This window comes from Cyprinodon tularosa, unplaced genomic scaffold, assembly GCF_016077235.1.
Source record: "Cyprinodon tularosa strain WSP-4 unplaced genomic scaffold, ASM1607723v1 ctg571, whole genome shotgun sequence".
NCBI lineage: Eukaryota > Metazoa > Chordata > Actinopteri > Cyprinodontiformes > Cyprinodontidae > Cyprinodon > Cyprinodon tularosa.
The window spans coordinates 796,616-813,257 of NW_024039309.1; the positions used below are offsets into that span (position 1 = coordinate 796,616).

At 40.3% G+C, this 16,642-nt stretch overlaps 1 protein-coding gene across 1 annotated transcript; it reads right to left on the reverse strand.

Annotated features, from left to right (window-relative positions):
- Window positions 1-674: 674 nt before the first annotated feature.
- Window positions 675-12,953, reverse strand: aimp1b (aminoacyl tRNA synthetase complex interacting multifunctional protein 1b). Its single transcript, XM_038306088.1, has 7 exons — window positions 12,824-12,953; window positions 8,158-8,252; window positions 3,977-4,090; window positions 3,641-3,823; window positions 3,077-3,276; window positions 1,091-1,262; window positions 675-977 (listed from the first exon to the last, which is right to left on the reverse strand). Exons 1-7 carry the CDS (start codon window positions 12,853-12,855, stop codon window positions 811-813), a joined length of 963 nt encoding a protein of 320 aa, XP_038162016.1. The 5' UTR covers window positions 12,856-12,953; the 3' UTR covers window positions 675-810.
- Window positions 12,954-16,642: the final 3,689 nt, after the last annotated feature.

Genomic DNA, 16,642 nt, shown 5'->3' on the forward strand with positions numbered 1-16,642 from the left:
GAAACATGCAAGAGGAGGAGAGTTTAGTGTCGAAGGTCGTGGATGAGTCTCCTCCGTCATCCATTTTTTATTTAGAGGAGGAAAGCGGGGACGAAGATGTTGTGGAAGAGGACGCCAGGGCGGCAGAAGCTTGGTTTGGTGTAGAAGGCTTCCAGCCGTACATGTTTGAGCCCTTGCCTCGCAACGCTGCCAGTTCTGTTAGCTCTACGCCTGCTGAAGACACAGACGTCCATCCCTGTGAACACTGGGACGGAACTCAATGGGAAAGGAAATGATTCTTATTTCAACCGTTGCGTATATTAGCTGCGACATATGAATCAAGATGCTATGACCAAAAAAAATTTTGATTGACAGATGACTGGAGATATCTGATTGGCCGAATTTAGGCGTACAAGCTGATGTATAACTAACTGGCCTGCATAAGATAACGAAAAAAACCCACAGAACATTTTTCGTTTTTAAATAGAAATGTTCTAAGTTTTGGGGAAGTATGGCCTGATAAAGAGTACATTCATATAAATGTTTAAGCCAGAATTATTTGACATTTAAACATGAATTCCCTACTACTTGTTTGTTACTTGCATGTTTGAAGACACTCTAGTGAAAGCAGTATCAATAAAACATAATCACCCATACTATTGTTACTTAAATAAAAGCAAACAAACAAAACATGATATTTTTGTCAAATTATTTATTGTTTTTTTTTATGCTTTCACACTAAAAGAAGGAACATACTTCAATCTATCAACCTGTACCAGCAGTTTTCAGTCAAATCATCCATAGGCAAAACAAAGCCCATTGGGCCTTCCTCTATCTGATTGTGCAGTTAGTGAGAGAGGGAGCTCTGCACAGTCCCTTCCCCTTCACTTCAAACCCACAGCCTTTATAGTTGGCCACACCCTTGCTGTCCACCTGCAGATCAGGCAGCAGAAGCTCCCAGATCTTCAGTTTGGATGGAAGCTCTCGATCCGGCTCGCCTAAAACACACATGAGGTCGTAATGTTGTCACCTGTTCAGATATATCAGCCATCATAAAAGCTGATGATGACCATCTGGCTTTACAATGCATGAACGCTGTCACCGTAGTTACCAGGATAGTTGAAGAAGGTGATTCTGTCTCCAGGGGCGGAGCCTGCAGGCGGAACCAGAGGCTCAATGCTGTCGTCGGAAGCGGAGCAACATATGAGGCGGCCCTGTGAGGCCACGCCCCTCATTTTTGAGGCCTTTACGTTGCATAGAAACACTCCAAGAGAGCCTTGAAGCTAGTGGGAGAAAATCATATCACTTTTTTAAATTAACATAAAGAAAAGGGGAAAAAAAACTCGCAATTAAGATAATTTATGAATATTTAAGCCTTAACTCAGTGTATGTTATCTGTTAGCTTGATTTCTTTTGGTTGTTAGCTTATGTCTAGACTTCAGTAAGCATTTTATTCTCCTGTTAGCCTGTTAGTACCTGTTGAAATGTTTACAATTGCTGTTAACGCCACTCTAATTTGCAGTTAGCAACTAATTCCCACTGTAGCTGTTATTATTTTGAGAGCTGGGTGTTAGCCTGACTAATTAGCCGCTAGCATGGGTTAGGCCTACTAGTACGGTTGCGAACTCCCTAAAAAGAAAAAAAAGGGACACCTCATATGCGTGTGAGCTGACCTGATTGCCTTTACCCCTGCTGGCGTGGTGATTCTTTTTTTTATATATTATATAATATATTGCATACTTGGGAGTGACATGAACACAATAGCGTAAATATCGGTAAGCAGAGTATTCACTTTAATACAAACTTTGTTGAATAAAATCAGTATCTTAAACATAAGCCTGTCCTGCTTAACTTCAAACTGTAATAATGAATATAAAACAATGAATACATAGTATTCGTTACATGTATGCTGTCAGCTCATTGGTCACAACGTAGGACACGGCCCTGGAACAAGTTTACCGTAATTTTTGTATCTAATGTGCCCTTGTTCTTCATTTTCCATTAGCTTTTTACTGATTACTTTTTTACTCTCCCAGTAATACGGGCAAAATGCGTTCCCTTTCCAATATATACGGGACAGGTACTTCTATTTCTAAATACGGAACAATTTTATTTTTCAAGGGACGGTTGGCAACTCTACCTACTAGACAAATACAGTTTTCTATAAAATCAAGAATCTTTATTCTCATTATGAGGCTATAATAGGATATTTGTTGAGAAACCCGGCTCAGCAGGAACACATAGAAAACAGGGAAAATATGGAAAAATAAGCATCCTTATAGGACAAATGATATGAAACACCCTAAGAAAAAAAGACACAACATATTATCACTCTTTCAACTTCCAAAAAAACATTAGAAAATATAAACATCATTAGAAAAGAGATGTACTAATAATATAGCAGCATGTAGTATTTAAATAAAGTGCAGCTTGTTCTGAGTCACTTTATAAAATGGGCTGGTGTTGTATTTGGGGGTGTTAGCAGAGGTTGGCTGAATACAGGAGAAAGATTGCTTTTACAGCATTTAAAACAGAAAATGTCTATTGTTTTGTGTTTAATGGTCCTGAATCATTTTTCTGATGGTAGTGACAGAAACAGTGCATAACCAGGTGACTTTCTTCTGTGAAAATTTGTCTATTTCGTCAAATTCATTAATTATCATCATGTTATTTACTCAATTTCTGTTTTCAACCCTCCAAATAAATATTTTAATGGCTAATTTATTAAATATTCCTGTTTAACTTTTTTAATATCTTTGAAATAAGGTCTTAAAAACACTTTATATTTAGAGATGAGGTAAAAAATACTTTACTAAAATTGGCACACTATTAATATTGTTGAAATCATTCTACCGTAATGTAATACCATACATGCATGGGTGCTATTCAAAGGTATAAAAATATTGGGAAATTATTCGTCGGTTGAGAAACTCATTTAGAATATTTGTTCAAATAATTTAATAATAATATTTGATGAAAATAATACTATATTTTATGATTTTTTTCGTAAATAAGTCATCATGATATCATTTTATACTCCAGCTAATCAAAAAGGTTTTTAATGGCCGTCATATATAAGCATGATAAAAATCATCACCTGGTCGAGATCTTTCCCCCCTCCCATCTTGGTGACGACCGTCCGGGGGCTGTTTTCTCCCACATCCACCTCCTGAACACTCATGGTTTCAGCCAGTGGATGGCGACGGATGCTCAGGATTCTTCCAACACGCAGATCCAGGCGTGACGCATCAATTTGAGACTCCTCCCCCAGAGTGAGCGTGTCTGTGTTGGCACGCACTAAAAGACAGATACAAATGTGTTAATCTTTTACTTTTACTTTAACTCCATCTTGGTTTATTCTTACACTGAAAACAATTGAAATACAAAAAAGTATTTTTTTCTTTAAATAAGTGAAATTTTTCTTAATTTGAGGAGGAAAGTGAGACATTTTGCCAATTGAATAAGACAATTTATATTTTAAATAAGAAAAAAACAATGACATTGTCTTATTTCAAGTGAATAATATATAATTATCTTATTTTAACAGTAAAAATACTCATTCTATTGTCAAATCATCTTATTTACCTACTTAAATTAAGTGTAAATACTTTTAATTTAATTAAAATGTTTTGCTTATTTCTATATTATTTTTGCAGTGTACCTTTCTTCTCTCCTCTCCTCCTTCTGCTTGGTCTGTCTTTAACGTCGCTTAAGGAGGCAGAGGGAGGGGGGTTTGAAGGAACACCAGCTGTTGCTCTTGGCGGGGAGGTGGATCCACCTTCAGGTTTGGTGTGGGCGGGGCTTACACTATGAGGAGGTGGGGCTTGAGACAGCACAGCCTTGGCTGGAAGAAAGGGGAAATGGTTGAGTTGTGTATGAAATCATCTTTAAAGGTGCTTATTGAGTGTAGGATCTGCCTAAGTTTTCCTTAAACAGCCAAAGTTAAGCTGTCCGGTGTCATTTTAATGTCAATCATTGGTTGGTTTTGGTGTCATACCGCTCCGTCTCTTCTGTTTGTCCTGCAGCTGACCTCTCAGCTGTTCGATGTCCTTTTTCAGTTTGCCATTTTCAACCAGCAGCTTCTTCTGCTCTCTAACGGACGCTTGAAGCACTGCAACACACACATTGTAATTTCAACCACAAGGCAGTTTACTACCTTTTCAATATTCAGAGGTCTAAAACTGTTTTCCCTCATTACAGATTTCTGCTGTGTTTGGTGTTATTTCAACACATTCTCACTCCCAACTGGTCCAACACTGACGCTTGGTCAAAGCCCCCATGTGTCCCCATGGTTCTCATCTTTGGGACTCTGCGTTTCTAGTTTTTATTTATTCTTTTTTGTTGATCTTTGGTTTATTTTCCGTAATATTCAAGCAGTCTTTAGTCATCTCTGTTGACCCCTTATACTTGTTTCCTTTCCCTTGGCTTCTTTCTAGTTATTTCCACTCACACCTGCTCCTTATTCAGCTCATTAGTTCATCCTTTGTTCTGTTCCCCTTATATACTCCACGTCTGCAGTCACTCAGTGCTGGTTCCTTGTTGTTGTTTGTTGCTTTGTCATCTCTGGCTCCCTGCATGAGTTTCCCTTGATGATTTCTGGTCATTTGGATTTTTGGATTTTTCCGCAGTTACTCATTAAATCTAAAGGATTCACCTCGTTCTCCTGATCTCTGGATTTAGGTCCTCGAAGACCTCCATCCCACCGTGACATCATGCTGACATTACATACAAACCCAACGGGAGTACCTCTCTCATTTTAAAAGGCTGCCCAGGGTAAAGGACAGGCTGGGACATTGTATCTCCTGACCCGCAACAAAAAGTTATTTAGATTTTAGCCTTAAAAAGCTAGTTTGGTAGCTTTAGGGGTATATAGTGACATTTATTCTAGTGATTCTTTAGTTTTAGGGTTAGGAATAGGTTAGTGGTAGGTTTTTACTTTACAATTCATGGTAACTTCTTGGCAAGTTACTCCAACAACCCATCATGCACTCTGAGCATCAATAAATAATGAACAGGGTACTCTCATTACTTCAGTATCTGACGCAAAGGGGACTGGACCTATCGTCAGTATTAGACTGGAGAGAGACTGTATTGGTAATAAAGCTATCCAAGTGCAAAGTGTTTGTAATAAGCAGCATTAACATTTTTACATTTTATTTGACATCTAGATGCTTTGTTATTGTAGGATGAATTTGGAGATGGACACATAGAGTAATGCTGGTCCTGTTGTGAAGCAAGAGCAGAGCAGTCAGTTCAGTCACACTCATAGCTCAGGAAGGAGCCTGGATTGGAGGTAGGGGGTATAAATGTGAATGGGACGGCCTCTTCCCTCCAAGGAAAAGGGAAAGCAGTCGTTGCTATGCCAACAAAGTAACACTGCATGCTGGTGGCTGTAGCTCCGTGGCGCAGGTGCATTTGCCATTTTCTTAAAAATAATTCTAGCAAGTCAAATAAAACTATTTCAGAGAGGACCTTCCATTTAGGGATTAAAGACATTTTTTCATTTTTCTAACTTGTCATTTTCTGTGTGTGTGATGAAGATGCAGCAAACCATTGATACTTATATTTTGAGGAATGTGTTTACTCCATTACTAGTTTGCCGTTACACCCACTGCCAAATTCCGATGAGCCTGCACTGATGCAGACTCGGCCTGTGTCCAAACATCCGCCCTAGTCCTTATATAGGGCACTACATAGTGGCTACGCCATTTTAAATTAGTGTCCAAACATCTTGGGCAGAGGTCCGGATCCGGTCCCACCTGCTGGCTAATCCAGACCCGCCTGATTTAAAGCATTTATAAATTACTGCATGTTGTCCGTGTGTCAGTGTCTAAATTCACTTGCGCTGCTTCTCCTGTTAATACGGTAAAACCCTCCGGATCCTCCAGCACCAGGATGTGATACAAATGATTCAATGAGCTGCTGTCAGTCTGGGTTGCTGCTGCTGCTACTTTTAGACACAGCAGGCAAACCTGTGGCAAGCCGGGCGATGGGAAAGAAGGAGAAGATGATGAGAAAAAGAGAGCAGAGAAAGTGTGGACTGCTGGAAGAACTGTGGTGAACTGGTGAAAGAAAAGTGAAATGGTGCTCAAAGATGACCCTGCACATTTAGAGGATGTTTGGCTCAACCTGCTGCTGTGAAGCAGGATTCTCCACCATGAACAAAATCAGAAATAAATCTGGATCCAGGCTCAAAATGAGCTCCTTGATATGTGCTTGAGAATGGCTTAGTCTCCATTCAAACCCAGGTTTAAAGCCTTGCAGGGCAGAATAAAGCCCACTGCCAACATTAAGACAGAAAAAAAAATAAAAATATCAGGCCAGGTGTTTTATAAAATATGTTAATCAGGAAATTGTCTATATACCAAACTGAACGATTGTTATTCTCTACTTAAAAAAACACTTTAGATTTTAAAATCGAAAAATTGTCTTTTTATATATATATATTTTTATTTAAAATTCAATGTATAACATGGATTCATAAACACCTCATTTTATTTCAGTGTTAAATTATGTTTAAAGTTACAGATTATAATTAAAAACGTCTCTGGTTCATGATTTTCTTTATTCAAACCCCACTGATTTTTAATCAGTTACCCCTAATCTAGGGGATGAAAATTGACTCGAAATTTCCCACAATGCACCTTGAAAAGTAGTGATCATCCATGGTCACTAGATGAGCAGATATATCCCAGATTGCTTTACAAGAGCTCTCCTTGCATAACGTCATGGGATTTGTTGTGGCGGCAATAAAGAATAAAGATGGTGCAGGCGCCGTGCAGGGAGGCGGACTTACGAAACCAAGGTGGAGCAAAAAGTAGTGATCATCTGTCTGAACAGTCAGTTAACTGAGTTCACTATAAAGTCCACTATATAGTCCCCGCTCTATATAGTGATTGACGGGTTAGGGTGGAAATTTATAACCTGACTCCGCCAGATGGATTTGCTCCGCATATACATCTGGAAACCTTCCGTTGAAGTAATTTTGGGAAGGGGCGAAAATACTGGTTAGCTGATTGGCCTATGTTGGTGATAGACGGGCCAAATAAACCAATCAGATCAACGAAGCATATGACGTACTAACAGCCAGGCTACTCTTGCTGAAACCAGTCAGGAGAAGAGCAAAAACATTTTTTCCTCTGAGAAAAGCCTCCAGAGCAGTGTTTTGCTCTTCTTTCAGTGAAAAAATACTCTGTAATTCCGATAAAACTTGCTCGATAGCAACGCTAACGCTAGTTTCATCGGCTGAAGCCGCCATGTTCTTTAGACCGAACTGTCGCGCTTCTCGTTGCGTCACACCTCAACCCGCCTCAAAGCCAACGCTGATTGGACGTTGGTTTGGTGAACGGCTCCAAATTTTCTTTAACGGAGAGTCTCCAGACTGATCTGCGAGTTAAACCTTGAAAGCTCACGAGATCAGGATGGTCTCACGAGGCTAGGACATTTGGACACAGCTTCGCTATTTAAAGCCTTAACAGTCCACCCCCCCTACCCACATGGTTTGGGATGGCCCTTAAAATGGCAGAGCCTCCGTAGGAACACGCCAACAGAGGGTTATGGTTTATGGGCCGGTTTGGGATTCAGCCTTAAAGTTAGGGTGAGCTCAATCATGTTCCTCTACGTTGATCCCCTTACCCAGGAGGTCATAAAAGCAAAAAAAGAAAAACATCTCAGCATCTGCAGACCAGTGAACTTAGCAGACCAGATTGGATGGCATCGAGGAGTTCAAAGGCCAGAAGTTTTCTTCTCCAAAAGAACAACAATACCCCTCCCTCTTTGGTCAAATTACATCTGAATGATCAGGCATCTGGGAAATATTCCATGGACTTCAGAAACCATAGTTGTTTTCTTAGAGGCTGTTGTTCAGCATAACCTCCATCAAACATGGTGGTGGTAGAAGGATGGTCCCGTACAGACCGCCTTGCTGTAGGTGGCGATGGCTGAGTAGGATGCTACACCGTTATGCTGATGGGTTATGGGACCACCTGAGGAAGTGGTGCATTGCACTCCGGGAAAATCAATAATCAAGGTTGGAAACTAACTAACATGGTAAAAACATGTTGGGAAATGATGGAAATCACTTAATGACTCAATTTGAACGTGGATGGAAACATCAGAGCTGACCTCTGACCTGATACCCGGTCATCTCAAACACACTTCCACAGATTGAGGTCTTACAGGCTTTTTCTCTGCTCAGCAGTGCGTGAGTTTTTAAATACTCCATGATCTGCTCTCCATCCTCGGGGTCCAGTTTCTTCAGAGCGGCTGCAAGGCTGAAAAACAGACACGAAACAACAAAGCATGAGTAGAAAGAGGACAGATGTAAAGGTTCTCTGTGAATCCATAATACTTATAAATGTTTTTAATTTGTGTTGCTATTTTATAAATAGTCATAAAATATCTCTAAACTAAGAGGATCTTAATTATGAAATATCATCCCTGAAGTTTAGATTAATTATGAGTTGGTCTCCTCCAACAAGTTCAGTCTGACTGAGACACACAAGCTGATTAACGTCACTAATGGGAGGAGCTTCTGTCTAACGTTGGTCTGAGCGACTGTCCCTGGTTAAACACCTTTATTCAAATCAGAAAGACGATGATGTCACAGACGATTAGATCAGGTGTTTATGTAGACGGTATCTGAGAGGACATGGAGGGCTGTGGCTTTGCTGCAGGGCTGCACACACAGCTAAATGTCAGAGTTAATGGATATGAAGTCATACAGCTGGAGCTGCTTCCTGTAACACCAGATGGACTGGAGGACAGGAGGATTGGAGGACAGGAGACAGGAGGATAGGAGGAGAGAAGGATTGGAGGTCAGGTGGACAGGAGGAGAGAGGGAGACAGGAGGAAAGGTGGACAGAAGGTCAGAAGCAAAGGAGGACAGGAGGATTGAAGGACAGGAGGTCAGGAGACAGGAGTACAGGTGGACAGGACGACAGGAGGATAGGAGGGGAGAAGGATTGGAGGTCAGGTGGACAGGAGAAGAGAGGGAGACAGGAGGAACGGTGGACAGGAGGTCAGAAGCAAAGGAGGACAGGAGGACTGGAGCACAGAAGTTCAGGAGACAGGAGGACAGGTGGACAGGTGAACAGGAGAGAAGTAGACAGCAGGATAGGAGAAAGGAGGACATGAGACATGACAATAGGAGGACAGAGGACAGGTGCATAGGAGGATAAGTGGACAGGACAGGAGGACGTAGGATAGATAAACTGGAGGAGAGATGGAGACATGAGTACAGGAGGACAGGAGGATAGGAAGACATGTGGACTGGAGACAGGAGGAAAGAAGGGGACAGGAGGACGATAGACAGGAGGATAGGAAGACAAGAGGACAGAAGGATAGAAGGCAGGAAGATAGGAGGCCAGGGGGGACAGAAAACAGCGTGTAGGAGGACAGGAGAATAGGAGAAGAGAAGGAGACAGGTGGACAGGTGGACAGGATGACTGTCTCTACTTAACCTTAAATTGATCATTTATATTTAAGTATGTAAATCGTGACCCGGAGAGAAACATCACTTCTGTTTTATCACTGTGAAAACAAACAGTTTGAAGGGATAATTAAAAGATGTCCATCTCTGATCGGTGTCCACTGTTAGCAGCCAGCGGGTCGCCAGGACTTCCTGGACTGAGGCTTTTGTGGTTTTGAGCTATGATGTAAATCAATGCTTCAGAACAGCATAACAATCTCTCTGTAAAAATAAACATGTTTAATCCTGCAAAACTTTAAACAATTAGATTTTTCTTTTACACTAATTTCCCATTTCACTGATATCAGGTTTTGGGGGGTTTTCATTTTTTTATTCATGTCTGTAATTATGGATAATCTGACCTGAAATTGGTCTGATAAGAACCTGATAAACACTCATATGTGTTTTTGTTCTCTGTCTGACTAATATCACCTGATAAAGGCTTTTTTTAACATTACAAACTAAAAAATGAGCGATAAACAGACGATTCCTGCTGATATCATGTCAGGTCAATCCGGGTCGTATCAGGACGTCCCAGCCTGTAACCGCTGCCTATAGCCGATCGATGTGGTTGGATCTGAATACCTCGTAAGGTCAGGGCAGGTTTAATTAATAGGCTGCAAATTCAAATCTGTTCTCGATTCAGTTTTTTTGAAGAGATGAAAACAAAAAAGGCACAATTTTCTAAAAGCCCCAGGAAAAAAGATTACATCAGAAAAATGAATATATTATGCAGAAAAGTATGAAAATAAGGTAATTAGAAAAATGACAAAAAAATGAATCTGGTACATTGAATAAATCTGAAAAACCTTGAATTTGTCACCATTTGCTCAACTAAAATGCATTTTTTACTTCCTTTCAAACATAAACCAGTTTCCACAAAAGATCAGAAAGCCAATACAGATAATCTACTGGAACGTAATGGTGGCTAAAGGTGATTGTGCTCCCAGTTTGGTTTCATAGGGATTATTTAGGGGTAGCTATGCAGAAACATGCTAATTCTACACAACTATAATCTGTTTTAAGTGTTAAAACTGTCCTATACCCTCTCCTGTCAGCCTGATATGCAGCATTGATAATGTAAATATTATTGTGATTTTATGTTACCCTAATGATTAGCTTTGTGTATTTTTTTTTAACTGGGATCAATGGTTTATACTGAGATTAATTTAGACCTACAGGCTGTGGTTAGGTGGCTGCCAGGCTGTGCTGCCATCTGCTGGAGGTCACAGGTAATACTAATAAGTCATGTTCCAAACAGTCTGTTTCTCATATGCAGCTCATCCCCTGTACTGCTACTGTAATATGTCTAATATGCTGCTATAGGCTTAGACTGCTGGAGGACATAGGGACCTCTTTTTCATCATTCTGCTTCATTCTATCTCTATTCTCCCACTCTGCAGAATCTGTTAGTTCAATCTCTAACGTTCTGCTCTCTCTGCTTTTTCTCATAGTAGCTTCATCTGGTCTGTTCCTGTTTGGCTGTGACTCCATCCTGGAGAGAAATATCAGCTGTGCTGCTGCCATCAACACCTTCGTTATAGATGCTGGAGATCTGCCTGTTTTCCAGTGTAGTCCTGTTTCTCTGACTGTGAATAACTGGATGTGCTCTCTTCATCCCCTGACATGGGAGCTGGCTCGGAGCTCGTCTGCCTGGCTGTGTGTTTCCTGGACGGGGACGCCTTTTACAGCTGCCTTTTGTATCTCTGCTTCTGTCTCCTTGAACCCCAGTCGGCCTCAGCAGATGGCCGCTCACACTGAAACTGGTACTGCTGGAGGTTTCTTCCTGTTAAAAGGGAGTTTTTCCTCGCTTGTAGCGAGATTTGAGAGGAAAAACTCAATTAAATAGCTAAACTGTACTTCAGCTTGATTTAAGGTTGTACAGAGTCCTTTTAATGAACTAATTAATTTAATTTAGGATATGTTCACCAATTCACCCTCCAGTAGGTGTTTGAGATACCAGACCAAAGAAGTCCATCTCTCTACCATCATTAATGTTAATTACTCAAGTAGAAATAGAAATCCTACTGTTTAAAACACTTTACAGAAGTTAGAGGTTCAACTTGAGCTTTTTACTCAAGAAAACGTGTAAAAGTACCATTTTTAAAAGTACTTAAAGAATAAAAGTAAACGTAATGCAGGAAAACATGTTAAGGACAGAAGCTTTAACCTTATACTGGTTACTAACCTATTAAAGGAACATTTTTCTACAATTCTGGACGATAACTTCCTTATATCTAAGTTTGCTAGTTTTATAATTAATAGTAGCAGTGTCGAATTTTACTTTGCATAACTTTGCATAAGAAATTAATTATATGGATGAAACCAATTACTTTGATGTTGGTTTTTTTATTATTATAGTAAAACACCATAACAAAAATAAGCTTAAATGAAACAAAACTAACGAGTCTATTTTAAAATGTAAGGAGTAGAAAGCAGAGATAATTGCAAAAAAGTAAAAAGTTATCTAAAAATAATTACCCCAGTAGAGTATAGATACCCAATAAGGTAACAAAGAATTTGTATTTTGTTATTTGACACCTCTGCTTCCCAAACATATTTAATTATTACCTGCATCACTAAGATGTCTGATGAAATTCTAACGTATCATGATTAGTACCACTTAAGATTTATTTATAAACCAAAATCTGTCTTTTTTGTCTATGTATCTACATTGTAACTATGTATCATTGAATTTGGACTTTCCAAAAACACAGACCTTTATGTTAAAAACTACTTTTTTATCTTTTAAAAGGTGAAAAGTTTGCTTTAAACCTCCTGTTTGAATAGATGAATTTTCTCACTAATAGAAAATAAAAAAAATAAAATACACAATCCAAACTATTAAAACTTGTTTATGCAGCTTCCCTCTCCAACAATCAAATGTAAATACTTAAAGTTGTAGAGTTGGAGGCTTTGGATCGGTGGCCATTTGTGCAGAAGGATGGCTTTATTATGGTCCTGTCAGGACCTTTCACGTTGCAGCTTTAAAAGCATGACCTCACGCTGCAGCTAAACAGACCCACAGAGAGAGCAGGTGCAGGGCTGCTGACATGCAGAGACTGAACAGCTGCAATGGTTATGATGCTAAAAATATCTGGAACTAGCAGGACTCACTAACATGAACACAGAGGAACAACAAAACAGAAATAAAAAACACAACTGAAGTCATTAATGTTGATAAAAAGAAAGGCCACTCAAACTTTCTTCTAATTTCTGACTTAAAGGTAAAACTCTGATACCAGAATAATAGCAGGGATTAAAACAGAGCAGCCAAACCTTATCTGACCCCCTAAGAAAAAAGGTTTAATTTGGTGTCAGTAGAGAAACAAGTGTTCAGAGACATGGAGGAGAAACCAAAGCAGGGCTCTGTACCTGGGGTTGAACAGGTTGTCCACTTCGTCCATGTTGCCAGTCGTCCTGCTCAGAAAGCTCCTGAAGTGTTTCAGCGAAGGTCCTCAGCCTGACAGCTGCCTGCTTCCATCTCCAGCGTCAGTGGCTGGAGGTCAAAGGGCACATGCCTCCACTTTTAACCACGGTGGGAATCTAATATGCTTTAATATTTCATTCAATCAAAACAAACATTTAATTCAGAGTGAAAATAAACATATTTCACATCCCTGGACCTGTTGACGTTTAGTAAAATTTCACAGAAGTCAAAAGTATTTTTTTTAAATGAGGATTTGATGTGTTCTCCGTTTTTTTTTATTAAAGGCTTTTTACATTTTAATTTGAACTACTTTGTGTTTATCTAGTATTTTTACTGTAATCATTTTAAATAAAGTTTGTACTGTATTCTTAAAAAAAAATAGAACATGGATGACATTTTCCACTCATCAATAGTTTCCTTTCTTCATACATTTTATTTCCTTATTAAAACTTCAAAGGAAATCAGTTGGGCAATGAATGTATTTGTGTTTTAGTGAACATCTAGCGCCACCTAGTGGTTTCTTTCCACCAGGAACACAAATTTAAAGTGACATTAACACCAGAGAGCCTGCATTATGAGCAGTGATTCACTATCTATGATTAAACCCTTATTTTAAACTAGTTTCAATGATCTGGGAGCTAAAATTATAATAACCAAAAATCTGTTTTTAATGTAGGAAGGAAACAAGAGGGGTAAAATAAATAAATCCTTCTTAGGAGGATTTAAATTTAAATTAACTTAATAAAAAAGGATCATCTGCAGGCAGCTGGTTTATTGTTAAATATAGCTCTAACTAATGCTTTGAGTCTAAAATAGATGCCTGCTGTAACATTTCTCGCCTGCATATATTTGGGGTAAAATTGAGAAACATATTTTGTAATTTAATTAGTTTGTTTAAATAATGGCTTTTGAGAATTATAAAATCATAAGAAACGCAACATTAATGAGGATCAGTTACAATACGGACTGTAGGAAGGATAGGAGGTCAAATTAAATAATTTTCACTTCCTAATACTTTTTTCCAGATCTACTCACTAAATAAACATTTAAACTGTAACACTGTGTTTGTATTTAAACTAAAGTAAGTCATTTGTTCTTACGCTGCGTTTCATTCATCCGTGTGCACAACAGCACAACCTCCAGAAAGACAGCGAATGGTCGGAAAATTTTGATTTTTCTTATTTTATATATCAATTTATCCTATTTACTCACTATAAAAGTTTCCACTCAGCCTGTTTCACCTGCAAGGCCACACCATTATCTACATGAGGATGTTTGTTGACCAGACAAAGCTTCTTCCCACAACAAGCCAGATTCTTTCTCAAGGTTTATTCATAACATGGTAACTGCTTCACCAAAGTGTCTGTAATTTGTTTTTTTAGCTCTGACTACTCTCCATTGTTGTAAGTCAGGGGAACACACTCTGCCCAGGCAGAACGGGGCTGAATACAGAGCAGTAAGGGCTGTATGATGAATTGCTCTCTTTGCAAAGATATGAAAATAAAGTGCCAACTGAGTGAAATCCATCAATCTCTGTTTATTTAACTGGGGTGAATAGTTGGATACTTTCTTTCCCACTGCAAGGCAATAATGCTGCCAACTGCTCAACACTGCAGTCTAGTCATTGGTCCATAAACCTAACTAGTATTATTAATATAAGATAAAAGCAACTGATTTATTTGCACATTGATGTTTAAACCAGGGATGGACAATCCTTTACGTTGTGACAACTTTCACTAAAACATAGAATAATTAGATCCTTTATTTTAGTTATATACAGTAGTCTAGTTGTAAAAAATAAAAATAAAAAAAAGGAGGAGGATGGTGGACTATAGTTTTTTTTTAGTTTGTGGAAGCATACACAGCCTAATTAATATAGTCTATTAACCTAAAGTCATATGCATGGTCTGGTTGTTACATGTCAGGTACGCCGGTCATTGTTCTAACCAAGGCACCTAACAGTAGAAATGCAGTCAGTCCCTGGACTGGCATGGCTATCACTGCCCCTACATAGCGAACATGGCTATCACTGCCCCTACATAGTGAGCATGGCTATCACTGCCCCTACATAGTTAGCATGGCTATCACTGCCCCTACATAGTTAGCATGGCTATCACTGCCCCTACATAGTTAGCATGGCTATCACTGCCCCTACATAGTTAGCATGGCTATCACTGCCCCTACATAGTTAGCATGGCTATCACTGCCCCTACATAGTGAGCATGGCTATCACTGCCCCTACATAGTGAGCATAGCTATCACTGCCCCAACATAGTTATCATGGCTATCACTGCCCCTACATAGTGAGCATGGCTATCACTGCCCCTACACAGTGAGCATGGCTATCACTGCCCCTACATAGTGAGCATGGCTATCACTGCCCCTACATAGTTAGCATGGCTATCACTGCCCCTACATAGTGAGCATGGCTATCACTGCCCCTACATAGTGAGCATAGCTATCACTGCCCCAACATAGTTATCAGGGCTATCACTGCCCCTACATAGTGAGCATGGCTATCACTGCCCCTACACAGTGAGCATGGCTATCACTGCCCCTACATAGTGAGCATGGCTATCACTGCCCCTACACAGTGAGCATGGCTATCACTGCCCCTACATAGTGAGCATGGCTATCACTGCCCCTACATAGTTAGCATGGCTATCACTGCCCCTACATAGTTAGCATGGCTATCACTGCCCCAACATAGTTATCATGGGTATCACTGCCCCTACATAGTGAGCATGGCTATCACTGCCCCTACACAGTGAGCATGGCTATCACTGCCCCAACATAGTTATCATGGCTATCACTGCCCCTACATAGTTAGCATGGCTATCACTGCCGCTACACAGTGAGCATGGCTATCACTGCCCCTACATAGTGAGCATGGCTATCACTGCCCCTACATAGTGAGCATGGCTATCACTGCCCCTACATAGTGAGCATGGCTATCACTGCCCCTACAGAGTTAGCATGGCTATCACTGCCCCTACATAGTGAGGATGGCTATCACTGCCCCTACATAGTGAGCATGGCTATCACTGGCGCTACATAGTGAGCATGGCTATCACTGCCCCTACATAGTTAGCATGGCTATCACTGCCCCTACATAGTGAGCATGGCTATCACTGGCGCTACATAGTGAGCATGGCTATCACTGCCCCTACATAGTGAGCATGGCTATCACTGCCCCTACATAGTGAGCATAGCTATCACTGCCCCAACATAGTTATCATGGCTATCACTGCCCCTACATAGTGAGCATGGCTATCACTGCCCCTACATAGTGAGCATGGCTATCACTGCCCCTACACAGTGAGCATGGCTATCACTGCCCCTACATAGTGAGCATGGCTATCACTGCCCCTACACAGTGAGCATGGCTATCACTGCCCCTACATAGTGAGCATGGCTATCACTGCCCCTACATAGTTAGCATGGCTATCACTGCCCCTACATAGTTAGCATGGCTATCACTGCCCCAACATAGTTATCATGGGTATCACTGCCCCTACATAGTGAGCATGGCTATCACTGCCCCTACACAGTGAGCATGGCTATCACTGCCCCAACATAGTTATCATGGGTATCACTGCCCCTACACAGTGAGCATGGCTATCACTGCCGCTACACAGTGAGCATGGCTATCACTGCCCCTACATAGTGAGCATGGCTATCACTGCCCCTACATAGTGAGCATGGCTATCACTGCCCCTACATAGTGAGCATGGCTATCACTGCCCCTACAGAGTTAGCATGGC